This window comes from Phaenicophaeus curvirostris, chromosome 15 (assembly GCF_032191515.1).
Source record: "Phaenicophaeus curvirostris isolate KB17595 chromosome 15, BPBGC_Pcur_1.0, whole genome shotgun sequence".
NCBI classification, from domain to species: Eukaryota; Metazoa; Chordata; class Aves; order Cuculiformes; family Cuculidae; genus Phaenicophaeus; species Phaenicophaeus curvirostris.
The window spans coordinates 19,315,118-19,329,115 of NC_091406.1; the positions used below are offsets into that span (position 1 = coordinate 19,315,118).

Here is a 13,998-nt window from a genome sequence, read left to right on the forward strand (position 1 = left end):
GTTGGGGAGGGACATGGTTCCCCTGACCTGGATCTAATGGGACCCTGTCACAGCCAGAAGCTCAGTGCCCTGATGACCCAAAGAGCCTTGCCAACAAATCATTGCTCCACACAGGTTCCCTCAATGCTCTATCAGGCATGTCTCCAAATAGAAGAAATGGACCCAATCAACCTTACATCAGCCAAGGGACAACAGGAGAAAACGCTGCTCAGCCTTTGAAAAACATTCACAGAGCTTTCCCAGAAGGAACACCTCTACCAAGACCCCAGTCTCCATACAGGCATTCAGGTGTTCTCTTTATTTCACTTTTGCACACAACAATAACCTGGTTTACAATGGTGAAAATTATAACTGCAGCACAAAACAGTGGGAGGGCTTCTAAGCATTTCATGTCAGTTAAACTATCCATTATTAGAGAGGGGTGACAGTCCTTCTTCAAAGGAATCAGCAATACAGCAGTCAAACACAGTTCACAAATTAGAAGGAGAAAGGGCAAAACAAAAATGCAAATGCTATAACACAAATCCAGGAAAACAGATCAGATCTGCTTTCAGAGGACAGCAGTGAAGCTGGTGAAAGGTCTGAAAGGAATGTCCTGTAGAAGCATATAAGGACTTTAGCTTTACCATTCTGTTCCATACCTACAATGCCATGCTAGGTATTTCCAGGGCAATCCCAAGGAAGCAGCCCACGCACACCCCTCTTATGGGTCAAAGGAAGATCTCATGCACTTTACTGCTCTTCACTACATGAGATGAGACAGCATTACTTAGAGGCTTGACATCTCACTCTTGCCTGCAGAGCTGGAATCCTGTGCATGGCAATGTGTCCATGGGAGCACCCTCCTGCCTCCCTCAGCAGCCTTTGTGAGGCGTGTGCAGTCACACTATGGCTGGACAGAAAGACAGAGACACCAGAAGGCAAAATACACAGAGTCCATGCATCTCAGACAGAGGCATTGAGAACCCAGAGCAGAAACAGCTCCATGCATGCATCACCTTGTAACACAATACCTTGCCATTGCATTACGGCACAGAAAGAGATCCATGAACTTGGCCAACAGCAAGTGATAGAAGAACTACGGTGGTAGCAACGGAATGAAACCCACTCTGAAAGCATCTAAGATGCCTTTAATAGAGTTGAACAATTATATCATCATAATTAAGGAGACTTAAGTTTATTTTGGGGCTTTTTCTGGTGTTTTGGAGGAAGAGACAACTTTTCTTCTGGTTTCGGCAACTTCAGGGCAGGAAAAATGATGCTAAATGTAAAGGCAGATTAACTCTAGGGAAGCCATTGCCACAAGTTATAGCCTGGACCATTTCCTATCACAAGGCTCGAAGCCTCTGGCTGTGCTGACTCCATCCTAGTTAAAGGAAAGACTATTGAACTCTTCCCCAGAGAACATCCCTATGTTCTCTGGTAGCACATCCTCAGTGGTGAGAGGACCATGGGGAAAATCCTGTTCACCATCAGTGTCCCCGCCCAGGGCACAGTGCTGTGGTGGCAGGCTGGGCAGGATGGGCTTCAGGAACTTGAACTCGCTGTTGCCCGAACCCGTTGTGAGGTTGATCTCATAGCAATAGGGATGGGGCAGGGTCCCTGCAGAGGCTGCATCAGCCAGGCTGCTTGGCAAGTTGCTGGCAGCATAAACCACATGCCCATCCTTCAGCTCCTTTCTCTTGCACACTTTGCAAGCGATGAAGGTTGCCATGGACACGAGGAAGAGCAATGAGACAAAGACCAGGGAAATGATTAAATAGAATGTCAGAGAGTCTTCTTCATCCTCCATGTCCAGGCTGCTGCGTGGTAGTTGGACATCTGAGAAGTCATTGAGTAGGAGTGCACTCAGTGCTGCTGTGGCCGACAGTGGTGGTCGCCCGTTGTCCCGCACCAGGATGATGAGCTTCTGCTTCACGGTGTCTCTCTCCGTCACTGGCCTCCTCAGATGCACCTCCCCACTTTGGGCACCCACCACAAACAGACCGGGGTCAGTGGCCTTCAGCAGGTGGTATGAGAGCCATGAGTTCTGCCCAGAGTCAGCATCAACAGCCACCACTTTGGTGACCAGGTACCCCACCTCAGCCGACATGGGCACCAGCTCGCTGGATGCTGGGCTGCTGTCCTGGGCTGGATGCAGCACCAGTGGGGCATTGTCATTCTCATCCACCACAACAACGCGGACAGTGACGTTGGCACTGAGGGGAGGAGATCCTGCATCAGAGGCAATCACCAAGACCTCAATCTGCTTCAGCTGCTCATAGTCCAGAGGCCGCAGCACAAACACGTGCCCATTCTCAGAGTTCACAGAAATGCAGGAACAGGGAGGCTGCCCTGTGGGGTGAGCTGGTGCCAGGGAATAGGTCACCTTGGCATTGGGTCCTACGTCAGCATCTGCCCCATACACGGTTCCAACCAGCATGGTGGGAATATTATTCTCACGCACATACATGGTATATGATGTCTGGTTGAAGACAGGTGCATTGTCGTTGACATCAGAGATGTCCACCGTGAAGGTCTGGGTGGTGGTGAGAGAAGGTGAACCCGCGTCTGCTGCTGTGACAGTTACAATGTACCGTGCCATTTCCTCCCGGTCCAGTGAGCTCACAGTCACCAGCTCATAGTAATTCTTATAGGCTGGCCGCAGGGAGAATGACAGCTGGCCCTCGAGGGCACAGATGATCTTTCCGTTGGCTCCAGCATCACGGTCCCTGACAGTGAAGAAGGCAACCACTGTCCCAGGTAATGCGTTCTCAGGGAGGGGGCTGCTGAAGGAACTCACCACCAGCTCTGGTGCATTGTCATTCACATCCAGCACCTCCACCAATACCTTGCAGATCGCTGAGAGGCCCCCACCATCTGTAGCCTGCACTCTGAGCTCGTGTTTCTGTGCTGTCTCAAAGTCCAGAGGCTTTCTGAGTTTAATTTCACCGCTCCTGGCATCAATAACAAACATTGTTTCACTCTGGCCAACCTCTTGGCGGAACTGGTAGAAAATTTCACCATTAGAACCTGCATCCAGATCAGTTGCCACCACGCTCAGAACCACCGTGCCCTCAGGGGCATTTTCCAAAACCTGACCGACATACAGCTCCTGTGTGAAGACGGGAGCGTTGTCATTTGCATCTAGTATGACAATGCGGATTTCGGTGGTCCCACTCCTCGGGGGAGAGCCCCCGTCCACAGCAATGAGACTGAAACTCATCTCTGCCTGCTCCTCCCTGTCTAGAGGCTTTTCCAAAACCAATTCCACATATTGATCGTCGTCATTCCGACTCCCAAAGGAGACACTAAAGTACTCGTTCTCGGGAGAGATGCTGTAACCCTGAATACTGTTGCTGCCAATATCCAGGTCTCGTGCCCCCATTAGCGGGAAACGCGAGCCGGGGTTGCTGGTCTCAGGGATCCTAAGCGTGATCTGCTCGTCCGGGAAGCGGGGCGAGTGGTCGTTGACGTCCCGCACGGCCACCTCGATGCGGAAGAACTGCAGCGGGTCGGCCAGCAGCAGCTCCAAGGGCAGCGTGCAGGCGGGCGCCTGGGCGCACAGCTCCTCCCGGTCGAGCCTCTCGGCCACGACGAGGCGGCCGGTGGCGCGGTCCAAGCGCAAGCGCTGCCGGCCGTCCTCCGAGGCCAGGCGGGCGCGGCGAGCCGAGAGCTGCGCCGGGGCCAGCCCCGCGTCCTCGGCCACGTCGGCTACGAGCGAGCCGCTCGGCGCCTCCTCGGCTACGGAGTAGCGCAGGGGCTGGGAGCGAGCGTGCGGCAGCGAGAGGAGAGCAGAGAGACAAAGCACTTGCCTTGCGATCGCCATGGCGGGGCGGCGGGCGGGCTCCGGCGGGCGGCTCGGGCGCGCGGTCCTCGGCGGCGAGCGGCGCCCGGCAGCGGCGAGGGCGGCGGCGAGGGCGGCGGCGAGGGCGGGCGGGCTCCCTGGGGCCGAGTGCGGCTGGCGGCCCGGCAGCGGCTGGCCCGGGGCCCCGCTCGCCGCCGCTCGCCGCCGCCCGGCTGCGCTGCGCTCGGCAGGGCCGGGCCGGGCTCGGGCGCCTCCCCGCCCGCAGCCGCTCGGCGCCGCCTTGGCCGGGAGCTCCCCCCTGCGGGCCGCGGCGGGACTGCGCCTCCCGCCACCGCCACCGCCACCGCGCTTCCCTCTCGCCGAGACACACGCTCCGCGCTCCGCTCGCCGCACCCGGCGGCCTTGCAAGGGCTCCAGAGGGCTTTGTGCTCAGCGACCGGGCTGAGCTCCTGCCCCGGGGGGAGGAGGCGGCGCCGCAGGGCTGGGAGATAAAAGGCAGCGAAGCACACCGGGAGGTCACTAATTAGAGTCCCGGATACACAAACGCTAACGGTCCGGAGCTAACGGAGAGAGCAGCAAAGCCCAGGGATCTAAGGACACGCAGCGATGGGACATTAAAGGCACCATTCAAATGTCACCTGCAAGAGGTCCAAGCCCCAAATTTGTAAAGCAGTTCCGTGGGGGAAGTTTATCCTATATTGACGGAGAGGTGGAGGGTGTGGGGAGCGCGGCCAGGCAGTGAGAGATGATAGGCAGGAAAACACACAGCGAAGTCACTAATTAGAGCCCCAGATACACAAACACCGACCAGCAGGAGCTAACGGAGACAACAGCAAAGCCCAGCAGGAGCTATCGGAGAAAGCAACAATGCCCAGGGATCTAAGGACATGCAGCGATGGGACATTAAAGTCACCATTCAAGTTTCAACTGCAAGATGTTCTTCCTGAAACTTTGTAACGCGAATGGGCCAAAAGAGATCATCCCACATTATCAGAAAGTGACTCAGTAGAAAGATCAAAGTGTTTACGAGCCCTTTGACAGGGAGTCTAGGAATAGGCAAAGCCTGTTGTGGGGTGAACAAAAAGGGTCTCATAGGAAAGAGCAACCTGCTACAAGAATCGATCGAGTTTGTTCCCTCCGATTCCAAACAGGGAGACCGCTCGACGGCGCTTTGAGCAGCATCTCTCGGTCCTCTGCTTCCCACAGAAAATCGCCCTCCATCTTGCTCCGCCTTCTGAGAATGTCCTGCTTCTAAGTCGCTTTGATTTTCCCTGCATCATATCTACTGCAAAATGCACGGGTTGATTCTCGAAATTCTGCTTGGACTAGTGATCTTCCACAAACCCGAGGGAGTTGCAAGGGTTTTTTTATTGCGTTCATTTACATCAGGCATTTGATTGTTTAAATGTGCGACAGATAGGAAATATGACATACACTTCATAGCTCATTATCGATTAAGTAAGGGAGAAGAAAACAGAAAGCTACTCTATGTCCTGTCCTCTACAGTGCCTCAAGCTGAGTGTAAAAGCCTGTTTCACTGTAAAAAAACAAACAGCACTTTCAATTCTCTATTACTTTATACTCAACAATCCGGAAATGTTATCTTGCACTTTACCTTATAAAAGAAAACGAATACATTGCTCAAAGCCCACGCTTTACAGTTTGAGGAATCAGTGAACTCCTGCTCAAATGTGCGGAGTGCCGCTGGCAGTCGTTTCTAATTAAATCGGTTTTAACGGAGTAAAGAGAATGGAGACATGATTACAGAACGCTCTCAAAACAAAAATAAACTCAGAAAAGGTGATGTAGGAAAAAGCTATCTTGAAGATACGCTTCCAGGTTTCAAGATTTCCCTTAACATTTAGAAGGAAGAAGGCTCTCACAGTCATGCACGGAGTCTCGGATTTATCAACATGCAACACAGTCCTCGTCCTCCGTCCATGTCACAATTACACAACACTTATATGAAGAAAACAATGCTGAAGAGGAGAATGGGTTTGCTCTCTCACAGAGAAACCTTGCTCTTCCCTGGTCCTTTTTTCGGTGTTTTCCTTGTGAGGACGCTGGCCAGGGACGACAGACACGCTCTCCTTTCCCCTCGTTTACTGAGTGGGGAGCCAAGGGTTTGCATCAGAATTGCCATGGAGCTCCTTCCCCCTCTTTGCAGTGCAAGCTGCTTCCGCACGTCTGCGAGCCGTGTCTGCGGAGATGGGAGCTCTGTCCTGCAAGAACGGAGAGCGCCGGTTGTCATTTGGGCGTTGGAGGGAGACAAAAGCGAGGGGCTGAAAGGACCCGTCGGACACTGCTGTACGGAGAACGCTACTGTTCTCTTTCCAGAGACAGAGGAGGTGGAACCAGGAGGTGGGGACACTCTCTTCCTCAACCTCGATGGTTTTGAGAACCTGGTCGAGGTGCAGCTGCCCTCTTCCTTTGCGCTGATACACTTGATCTAAGGGCAACCCTCAGAGCTGGATGCCCAAGACCCCCATAAGTCAGTACTTGGGGAGCAGCTGAGCATTAACAGATCCTCCTGGGACCTCCACCAGCGGCTCTCAGACCCTCTCCGCCCTCTCCTCCCGACCCTGGGGCTCCTCCACCCACAGAGCCACAACACCGAGACTCCCCAGGTGAGCGACACCCCGAGCCCCCCGCGCTGCTCCCTCCCCGCTCCCTTTACAGTTTGAGGAACCAGCGAACTCCTGGCCAAAAGCGTGGAGAGTGAAAGTGTCAGTAGAGAATGGAGACACGATTCCAGAACGCTCTCAGAAGAAACATAAATACAGAAAAGGTGATGTAGGAAAAAGCTGTCTTGAAGATATGCTTCCAGGTTTCAGTATTACCCTTAATATTTAGAAGTAATAGCGCTCTCATTGTCGTGCACGGGGTCCCGGGGTAATCAACATGCAACACAGTCCTCGTCTGCCGTCCGTGTCACAGTTACAGAACACTTAGATGAAGAAAAAAATACTGAAGAGGAGAACGGGTTTACTCTCTCACAGAGAAACCTTGTTCTTCCCTGGTCCTTTTTTCCGTGTTTTCCCTGGGAGGACGCTGGCCAGGGACGACAGACACGCTCGCCTTTCCCCTCGTTTACTGAGTGGGGAGCCAAGGGTTTGCATCAGAATTGCCATGGAGCTCCTTCCCCATCTTTGCAGTGCAAGCTGCTTCCACACGTCTGCGAGCCGTGTCTGCGGAGATGGGAGCTCTGTCCTGCAAGAACGGAGAGCGCAGGTTGTCATTTGGGCGTTGAAGGGAGGCAAGAGCGAGGGGCTGAGAGGACCCGTCGGACAATGCTGCATGGAGGATGTTACTCTCCTCTGTCCAGAGACAGAGAAGTTGGGACAAAGCAGTGGGGCTCTGACCTCAGCTGGGACAACCTAAAGCTGAATCGAAGGACAAAGTTCAGAGATGGATGCAGAGGAGCCCGATAAGTCAGCGCTTGAAGAGCATCTAAGCCTCGACGGATCCTCCTGGGACGCCCCCACCAGCGGCTCTCAGACCCTCTCCGCCCTCTCCTCCCGACCCTGGGGCTCCTCCACCCACAGAGCCACAACACCGAGACTCCCCACGTGAGCGACACCCCGAGCCCCCCGCGCTGCTCCCTCCCCGCTCCCCGCCTCGCCCCGGCCCGGGCAGGTCCCTCACCTCTGCAGCCCGGTCGCCGTCGTCGCCGAGGTTGGCCGCCTCCGTGGAGCAGAGCGAGCTCCGCTGCTCGGCCGGGCCGGGGGGCAGCCCGGCGGGGAAGCAGGGCAGGAGGGGCCCGAGGAAGCGCAAGTCGCCGTCGAGGCTGCCGGCGGCGAAGCAGACGTCGTAGACGGAGCTGCGGGGCAGGGAGCCCGCGCTGCTCGGCGGGGCGGACTGCGGGAAGGCGGGCAAGCTCTCGGCCGCGCTGCGCCGGGCCCGCCGCACCTTGGCCGCCACGGCGGCCCCCGCCGTGGCCAGGAAGAGGGCGGACACGCAGGCCAGGCAGACGGTGAGGGAGAGGGTGAGCGGCCCCTCGGGCTCGGCGGCCGGCGCCTCCTCGGCGCCCCGCAGATGGGCGTCGGAGAAGCCGCCGACCAGGGCGATGCCGAGGGTGGCGGTGGCGGAGCGCGGCGGCCGCCCGCGGTCTCGCACCAGCACGACGAGCCTGTGCCGGGGCGCGTCCCGCTCCGCCACGGCCCGCGCCGTGCGCACCTCGCCGCTGTGCGGCCCCACGCGGAACAGCCCCGGCTCCGTCGCCTTCCACAGCTCGTACGACAGCCACGCGTTCTGCCCCGCGTCCGCGTCCACCGCCACCACCTTGGCCACCAGGTACCCGGCCTCGGCCGAGCGCGGCACCAGCTCGCCCGCCGCCGCGCCGCTGCTCTCGGCGGGCGGGTGCAGCACCACGGGCGCGTTGTCGTTCTCGTCGCGCACCACCACGCGCAGCACCGCCTGGGCGCTCAGCGGCGGCGAGCCGCCGTCGGCAGCGCGCACCGCCACCTCCAAGGCGCGCACCTGCTCGTAGTCCAGCGGCCGCAGCAGGAAAACGGCGCCGCTCTCGGCGTTCACCGACACCGCGGGCTGCTCCGCGCCCTCCTGCCGCACCAGCGCGTATCTCACGCGCCCGTTCGCTCCCGCGTCGGCGTCCGTGGCGCTCACGCTGCCGATGCGGACCATGGGGCCCTCGTTCTCCGACACCGACGCCGTGTAAACCGCCTGCGTGAACTCGGGCGCGTTGTCGTTCACGTCCGACACCTGCACCCGCAGGCTCGCCCGGGAGCTCAGCCGCCTCCTGCCCCGGTCCGCGGCTCTCACCGTCACGTTATACTCTGCCGCCCGCTCCCTGTCCAGCGCCGCCGTCGTCCTCAGCTCGTAGTACTCATCCCCGCCGCCCGTCAGCATGAAGGGCGAGTCCCCGTCGATGGAGCACTCCGTCCTGCCGTTGTCGCCGGAGTCGCGGTCCCGCACGCTCAACAGGGCCACCACGGTGCGGGGCGGCGCGTCCTCGGGAACGGAGACCGACTGGGAGGTGAGCGTTATCTCCGGGGCGTTGTCGTTCACATCCAGCACCTCCACCCGCACTTTGCAGTGCGCAGACAGACCCCCGCCGTCGGTGGCTCTCACTGCCATCTCATGGTGCTTCTCTTCCTCGAAATCCACAGTTCCCGCCACCCGGATCTCCCCGGTGTCAGGGTTCAGCTCGAAGAGCTGCTGGGACCGCTCCGATATCTGGGTGAATCTGTATCGCACTTTCCCGTTGGACCCTTCGTCGGGATCCGCGGCCGAGACTCTGACCACCAGCTGCCCCGGGGGGCTGTTCTCGGCCAGTTGCACCTCGTAGACCTCCCGACTGAACACCGGGGTGTTGTCATTGGAATCCAGCACCACGATCTGCACGTGAGCTGTTCCCGACCTTGGTGGGGAGCCCCCATCGCTAGCAGTGAGGATTAAATTCAGCTGCGGCTGTTCTTCCCGGTCCAGTTGACGCTCCAGGACGAGCTCCACACCTTTCTCTGTTCCAACATTGAGGGAGAAATGCGAATTGGACCCGAGGCTGTAATTCTGCAAGCCATTGATACCCACGTCCTTATCCCGGGCGCTTTGCAGGAGGAAACGGGACCCAGGAGATGTCGTTTCCAGAATCTCTAAAACCACCTCCTTCTCCGGGAAGACGGGGGAGTTGTCGTTGACGTCAAGAACCTCCAACTCCCCTCGGATCAGCTCCAAGGGATTTTCAAAGACTATCTTAAAGAAGACGGTGCAGGTATCGCTCTGCGGACACATCTCCTCTCGGTCCAGAGACTCCTTTGCCGTCAGCACTCCCGTGTTTCGATTGAGGTGGAAAAGCCGCTCGTTCCCCTCGGACACAACGCGCGCCTTGCGAGCCGCCAGCTGGCTCGGAGAAAGCCCCAGGTCCTCTGCAATATTGCCCACAAACGACTCCCTCTCCATCTCCTCCGCCAGGGAATAGCGGAGGGGTTCGGCCCCGCTCTGACACACGCAAACGCACACAAGCAACAAGATCACTCGCCTCTGCCGCTCTCCGCTCCGTCTCCCACTCGCTCGCACTCGCCACAGAAGCCATTCCCCGTCCTCCGTCGTTCCCAGCATCGTCCAGCCGCGTCCGAGGCGGATTTGGTCAGCAATCCCGGGCTGAGGGGCCTGAAAGCCCCCGAGCTCCCCGACTCCGTGTGCCGCCGCCCTTCCCGAGCGGCTCCCGCGGCTCTTTCTCTCCGCCGGTGCCTGCAAAGCCGGGGCGGGCACAGGAACCCGCCGGTTCGCGGCCAACACCCCCACCCAGCGTCGCACGGGGGAATATTTCCTCTGCTGCTCAGCCGCGGCAGAGCCGCCAGCCCGGCCTTTGCTGCTGGAGGCTGCGCTCCCCGTGCCCACCGGAGCCAAAAGGCGCAGTGGGAACGCTCTCTCTTTGCTAGGAAGCAGCTCCCTCCCCGCAGACAGAGCGCGGCTCTGGGCAGCACTGCCCGGCTCCTAAACGCCAGCTCCTCATCCGCAGCTCGAGCACTTTGAGGACTTGTTCCTCCTCTTCTCCGCTTGCTCATCAGCACAGGACCCTTAGGGAGTCGGGTGGGTCCGAGAAGAACCTCTATAGGATGTGAGAGCTGGTGCCAGAGGGGAAAGGTTCCCTAGAAAATGCTTCCCCACCACCTTCGCTCAACACCACTCGAGAATGACGCTGCTGCTCTAGGAGATCAAACCCGAAGTCCTGCACTTGGGGAAGGATTCACGGACACAGCGATTAACATAAAATGCAAGGAATCAAAGAGGAGAGGTCACAAATTAAACCCACAGTTACACAAACAATAACGATCAGAAGGGGAGGGAGAAGACATTTTCCTTGATCTGTGGTGATTATAGGGAGAGTTCTAGAGTGGATCTGGGAGGCACCACCATGGGGAAACCGAAGGGAGATGGTAGAGCAAGGGGTCCATTATGTCTTTGCCACTCGTTTGCCTATCGGGATGACCAAATTGGCCCCTGAGTATCCCCTCCGCATATCACAACATAACCACAGAACAAAGACTCAGAGGTGATCCTCAAAGAAGTATTAAGAAGATCTGTGAATAGAAATCCTTCTATGCTGTATTTGGATGGTTTATAAATTTAGTAACTATAAGTTTTGTGTGTCAGAAATGGCCAGATGTATGATTCTGGAGTTCTTTGGTTCTGTACATTTTGGTGAGGGTTTTTCCCACAGCAGGGCTGGAGCAACACACCATGTCCCTTACTAGAGGCGCCACTGATAAAAGGTGAAGAAGATAAGGAGCCGGATCGAGTGATACCCCAGATGGTATCCCTCCAGAACGGACTACATGAGAATGAGAGGAGTGGGTCATAATCAGAACTCCCTCTCAGCTGGTCAGAGATTCCGCACCGATGTTGTTATCATACGAACACTGAAACATCTGCAAAATTTCACTCACAGCAACTTTGTGGAAACATCTATAAAGACTCTATCACTGAGATGCAGACAGGTCATAGAGTCCATCCCAAACCCTTAGAGGGTATTAATATTGGTCTAGACTTTAGCTTATACTCTTGACTTGGAATTGCAACATCACAGGTAATACACTAACTGTTTAAGTGCAGCCCGGAGTCCTACTATGTCTCCATTGGGATGTGACAACAATGACTGTGGTTTCATAGTTCTCTACACTTACTCTCTATTTGCAAGCAAAGTCACTGTGTCAAAAGTCAAGCAAGCAGAGAAGATGAGCTGAGCCCAACAGGGAACTCCCTGTGGATTTCAAGGGGAAAAATGTATTGTGTCAACCCTGGAAGCAAGGTCAAACTTTCTAGAAAGATCGCAGAGTCAGTGCCCTACACCTGCTAGTGTTTCAGAGCAATTTGGAAAATGCCCTTCATAATATTCTTTGATATTTGACCTGCCCTTAATTGCTCAGGCCGTTGGATCAAGAAGATTCATGTAGAACCCTCCCAACTAAAGTAGTCCATTCCATTCCATTCCATTCCACCTCAACACAGTACTGCTGACATATTTCCAAGGAAATCCCAAGGACACAGCTCCCACACAGACTTCTAAGTGGCCAAGGAAAGTCTAGTGTGCTTTACTGCGTTCCCCTACAGAAGATGAGACACACGCTGGTCCAGCTGCTCAACACAGGGGAAGGGGCCCTAAAAGCAGTCTCTCAGACAAGTCCTACCCACCACGTTGCTTCCTGAATGGCACCTCTGACGAGCACCTTGGGAAAGTTCAGCAGCCTGTTGAGGCCCTCCAATACAGGAGACAACATTTCCCCTCTCACATGGTAAACAATATAATAAACCGTCTGATTAGGAACTGCACCAGACAACCGGAACTGTCAGAAGAGTTGGAAATTTCACTCCCCAACCTTACTGATTTGCAGGGCCTTTGCACACCCAAGGCCACTCTTCGAGGAGGGACCAGGTTCCCCTGACCTGGATCTAACTTAGCCCTGTCACAGCCAGAAGCTCAGTGCTCAGAAGAGCCACAGAGGCCTGACAGCAAATGCCTGTTCCCACAACTTTCCTGAATGCTCTACCGAATGTGACTCCAAACTGAAGAAATGCCCCTGCTCAACCTTAATTCAGCCAAGGGAGAAATAGAAGGAAAAAGGTTTTTGAAAAATATTCACAGAGCTTTCCCAGAATGAACATCCCCACAGACTACTGTCTCCAGACAAGGCATACACGTGTTCTCTTTATTTCACTTTTACACACAAAGCCGTCCCAGATTACAACAGTACAGTTCATAACTGCGGCACAACGCTGTGAGAGGGTTTCCAAATACTCTCTGCCAGTCAAACATTTTCTTACTATACATGAGGTTACAGTCCTTCTTAAGAGGAATTGGCAAGACAATGCTCAAACACAGTTCACAAAGTAGAAAGAGAAAGGGCCAAAGGGAGAAAGCAAATGCTCTAACACAAACCCGGAATATCATAGTGGGACAGCTTTCCACTTACTACAAGAAGCCTCTCAATTCAAAACAACAATGACAAGACGAAACCCAATGGCCTGTTTCCAAGTTCATCTCCATGCTACCTGCAGACAAAACCCTTTGAAACAATTCCTGGTGCTTCCTCACTCTCCACACAAAGACAACAAACATGTTTTCACAACTCTACACTTTCAGCCAATGAACAGGCAACGCCACTGTGCCAAAAGCCAAGCAAGAGGGGCAGAAGTCCATCTGGGCCCTACAGGAATCTTGTGGAGCTCAAGTGGAGAACTAAATTCTATCATCTCTGGAAACAAGATCAGGCTTTGCAGGAAGATTGCAGACCTGTGGCTTGTGTATGCAGGGAGAACACATCATAGGCCAAAGCTCATTTAGAGGCAAAACTGGCCAGTGCTGTGTCAGACACCAAGACAGACTTTTTCAATATGTTTATAGTAGAACACTGTCTAAGAAAATTTGGATTGATGCTTGTTGAAGATGGTCACCTAAGCCTGGGCTGCCCAGTCCACTGAGGTGGAGGACCATGAGAGTGCGAACAGTGACTTTTCCTTCATGGATGCTGACATTGTCAGAGATCAGCTGTATCAGCTGAATATTCTCAGGTGCATTTGGCCTGATGGGGGCCCTCACAGAGTACTGAAGGAGCCTGCAAATGTTAAAGCAGGACCCCTCTAGATCACCTACTGAAGCTGGCCAGAGTTATTCCAGCTGTCCAACAAGGGAAATATTGTTTAACATTTTGTCAGCCCTGAAGTGCTCAGGCAGTTGGATTTGGCAGATGATCCTTGTAGATCCCTTCCAACTAAAGTATTCTACTCTATTCTATTCCATTCCATCCTCTTCCATCTCAACACCATTACTGCTGATATATTTCCAAGGAAATCCCTATTTAATCCCTTCAAATGCTGAGAGCGATGAGTAGAATCGCTCCAGGCAGGACTGCAGCCATGCACAGCAGCCACACGGATCTTGGTCATAGAAAAGGAAGAGTGCCCCTGCTTCAGCCATTCAAGCCTATTTAGGACATTCCTGCAAATAAACAATTCTATTCCTCATTTCTGGTGCCATAGTAAACGATGTTCACACACAGCCTTCTTGCTATTAGGTGACTTTCTCACCACCAGCAGCAAGCTGGTGTTGCCTACAGGCTCTGCGGTTACAGTGAGTTAAGTTAACCCTTCTGCAAAGGATTTTGCGACACCGAAAGGGCTGTCAAGTATTGGCACAGGCTTCCCAGGGAAGTGGCTGTGGCACCGTCCCTGGACATGGCCCTGAGTGGACATAA

At 55.0% G+C, this 13,998-nt stretch overlaps 2 protein-coding genes across 2 annotated transcripts; both read right to left on the reverse strand.

The window, feature by feature from the left end:
* Positions 1–1,366: 1,366 nt before the first annotated feature.
* Positions 1,367–3,808, reverse strand: LOC138726993 (protocadherin beta-15-like). Its single transcript, XM_069869110.1, has one exon. The coding sequence runs from the start codon at positions 3,806–3,808 to the stop codon at positions 1,367–1,369; it is 2,442 nt and encodes an 813-aa protein (XP_069725211.1).
* Positions 3,809–6,877: 3,069 nt separating this feature from the next.
* LOC138726995 (protocadherin beta-15-like) lies at positions 6,878–12,024 on the reverse strand. The gene is made up of 4 exons (XM_069869111.1): positions 11,939–12,024; positions 10,999–11,078; positions 7,433–10,125; positions 6,878–6,997 (listed from the first exon to the last, which is right to left on the reverse strand). The coding sequence occupies exons 1-4, from the start codon at positions 12,022–12,024 to the stop codon at positions 6,878–6,880; spliced, it is 2,979 nt and encodes a 992-aa protein (XP_069725212.1).
* Between the last annotated feature and the right edge of the window lie 1,974 nt (positions 12,025–13,998).

Bases quoted from the DNA above. Each gene is read 5' to 3' on its own strand.
- LOC138726995 (XM_069869111.1), bottom strand. From the start codon at position 12,024: ATGTTGTCTCCTGTATTGGAGGGCCTCAACAGGCTGCTGAACTTTCCC. The intron at 10,126-10,998 runs GTAAGGGACATG...CGGGGAGCGCAG, and splicing joins TTTTATCAGTGGCGCCTCTA to CCTCCAGCAGCAAAGGCCGG. The intron at 6,998-7,432 runs GTGAGGGACCTG...CCGTTCTTGCAG, and splicing joins ACGGCGACCGGGCTGCAGAG to GACAGAGCTCCCATCTCCGC.
- LOC138726993 (XM_069869110.1), bottom strand. From the start codon at position 3,808: ATGGCGATCGCAAGGCAAGTGCTTTGTCTCTCTGCTCTCCTCTCGCTG.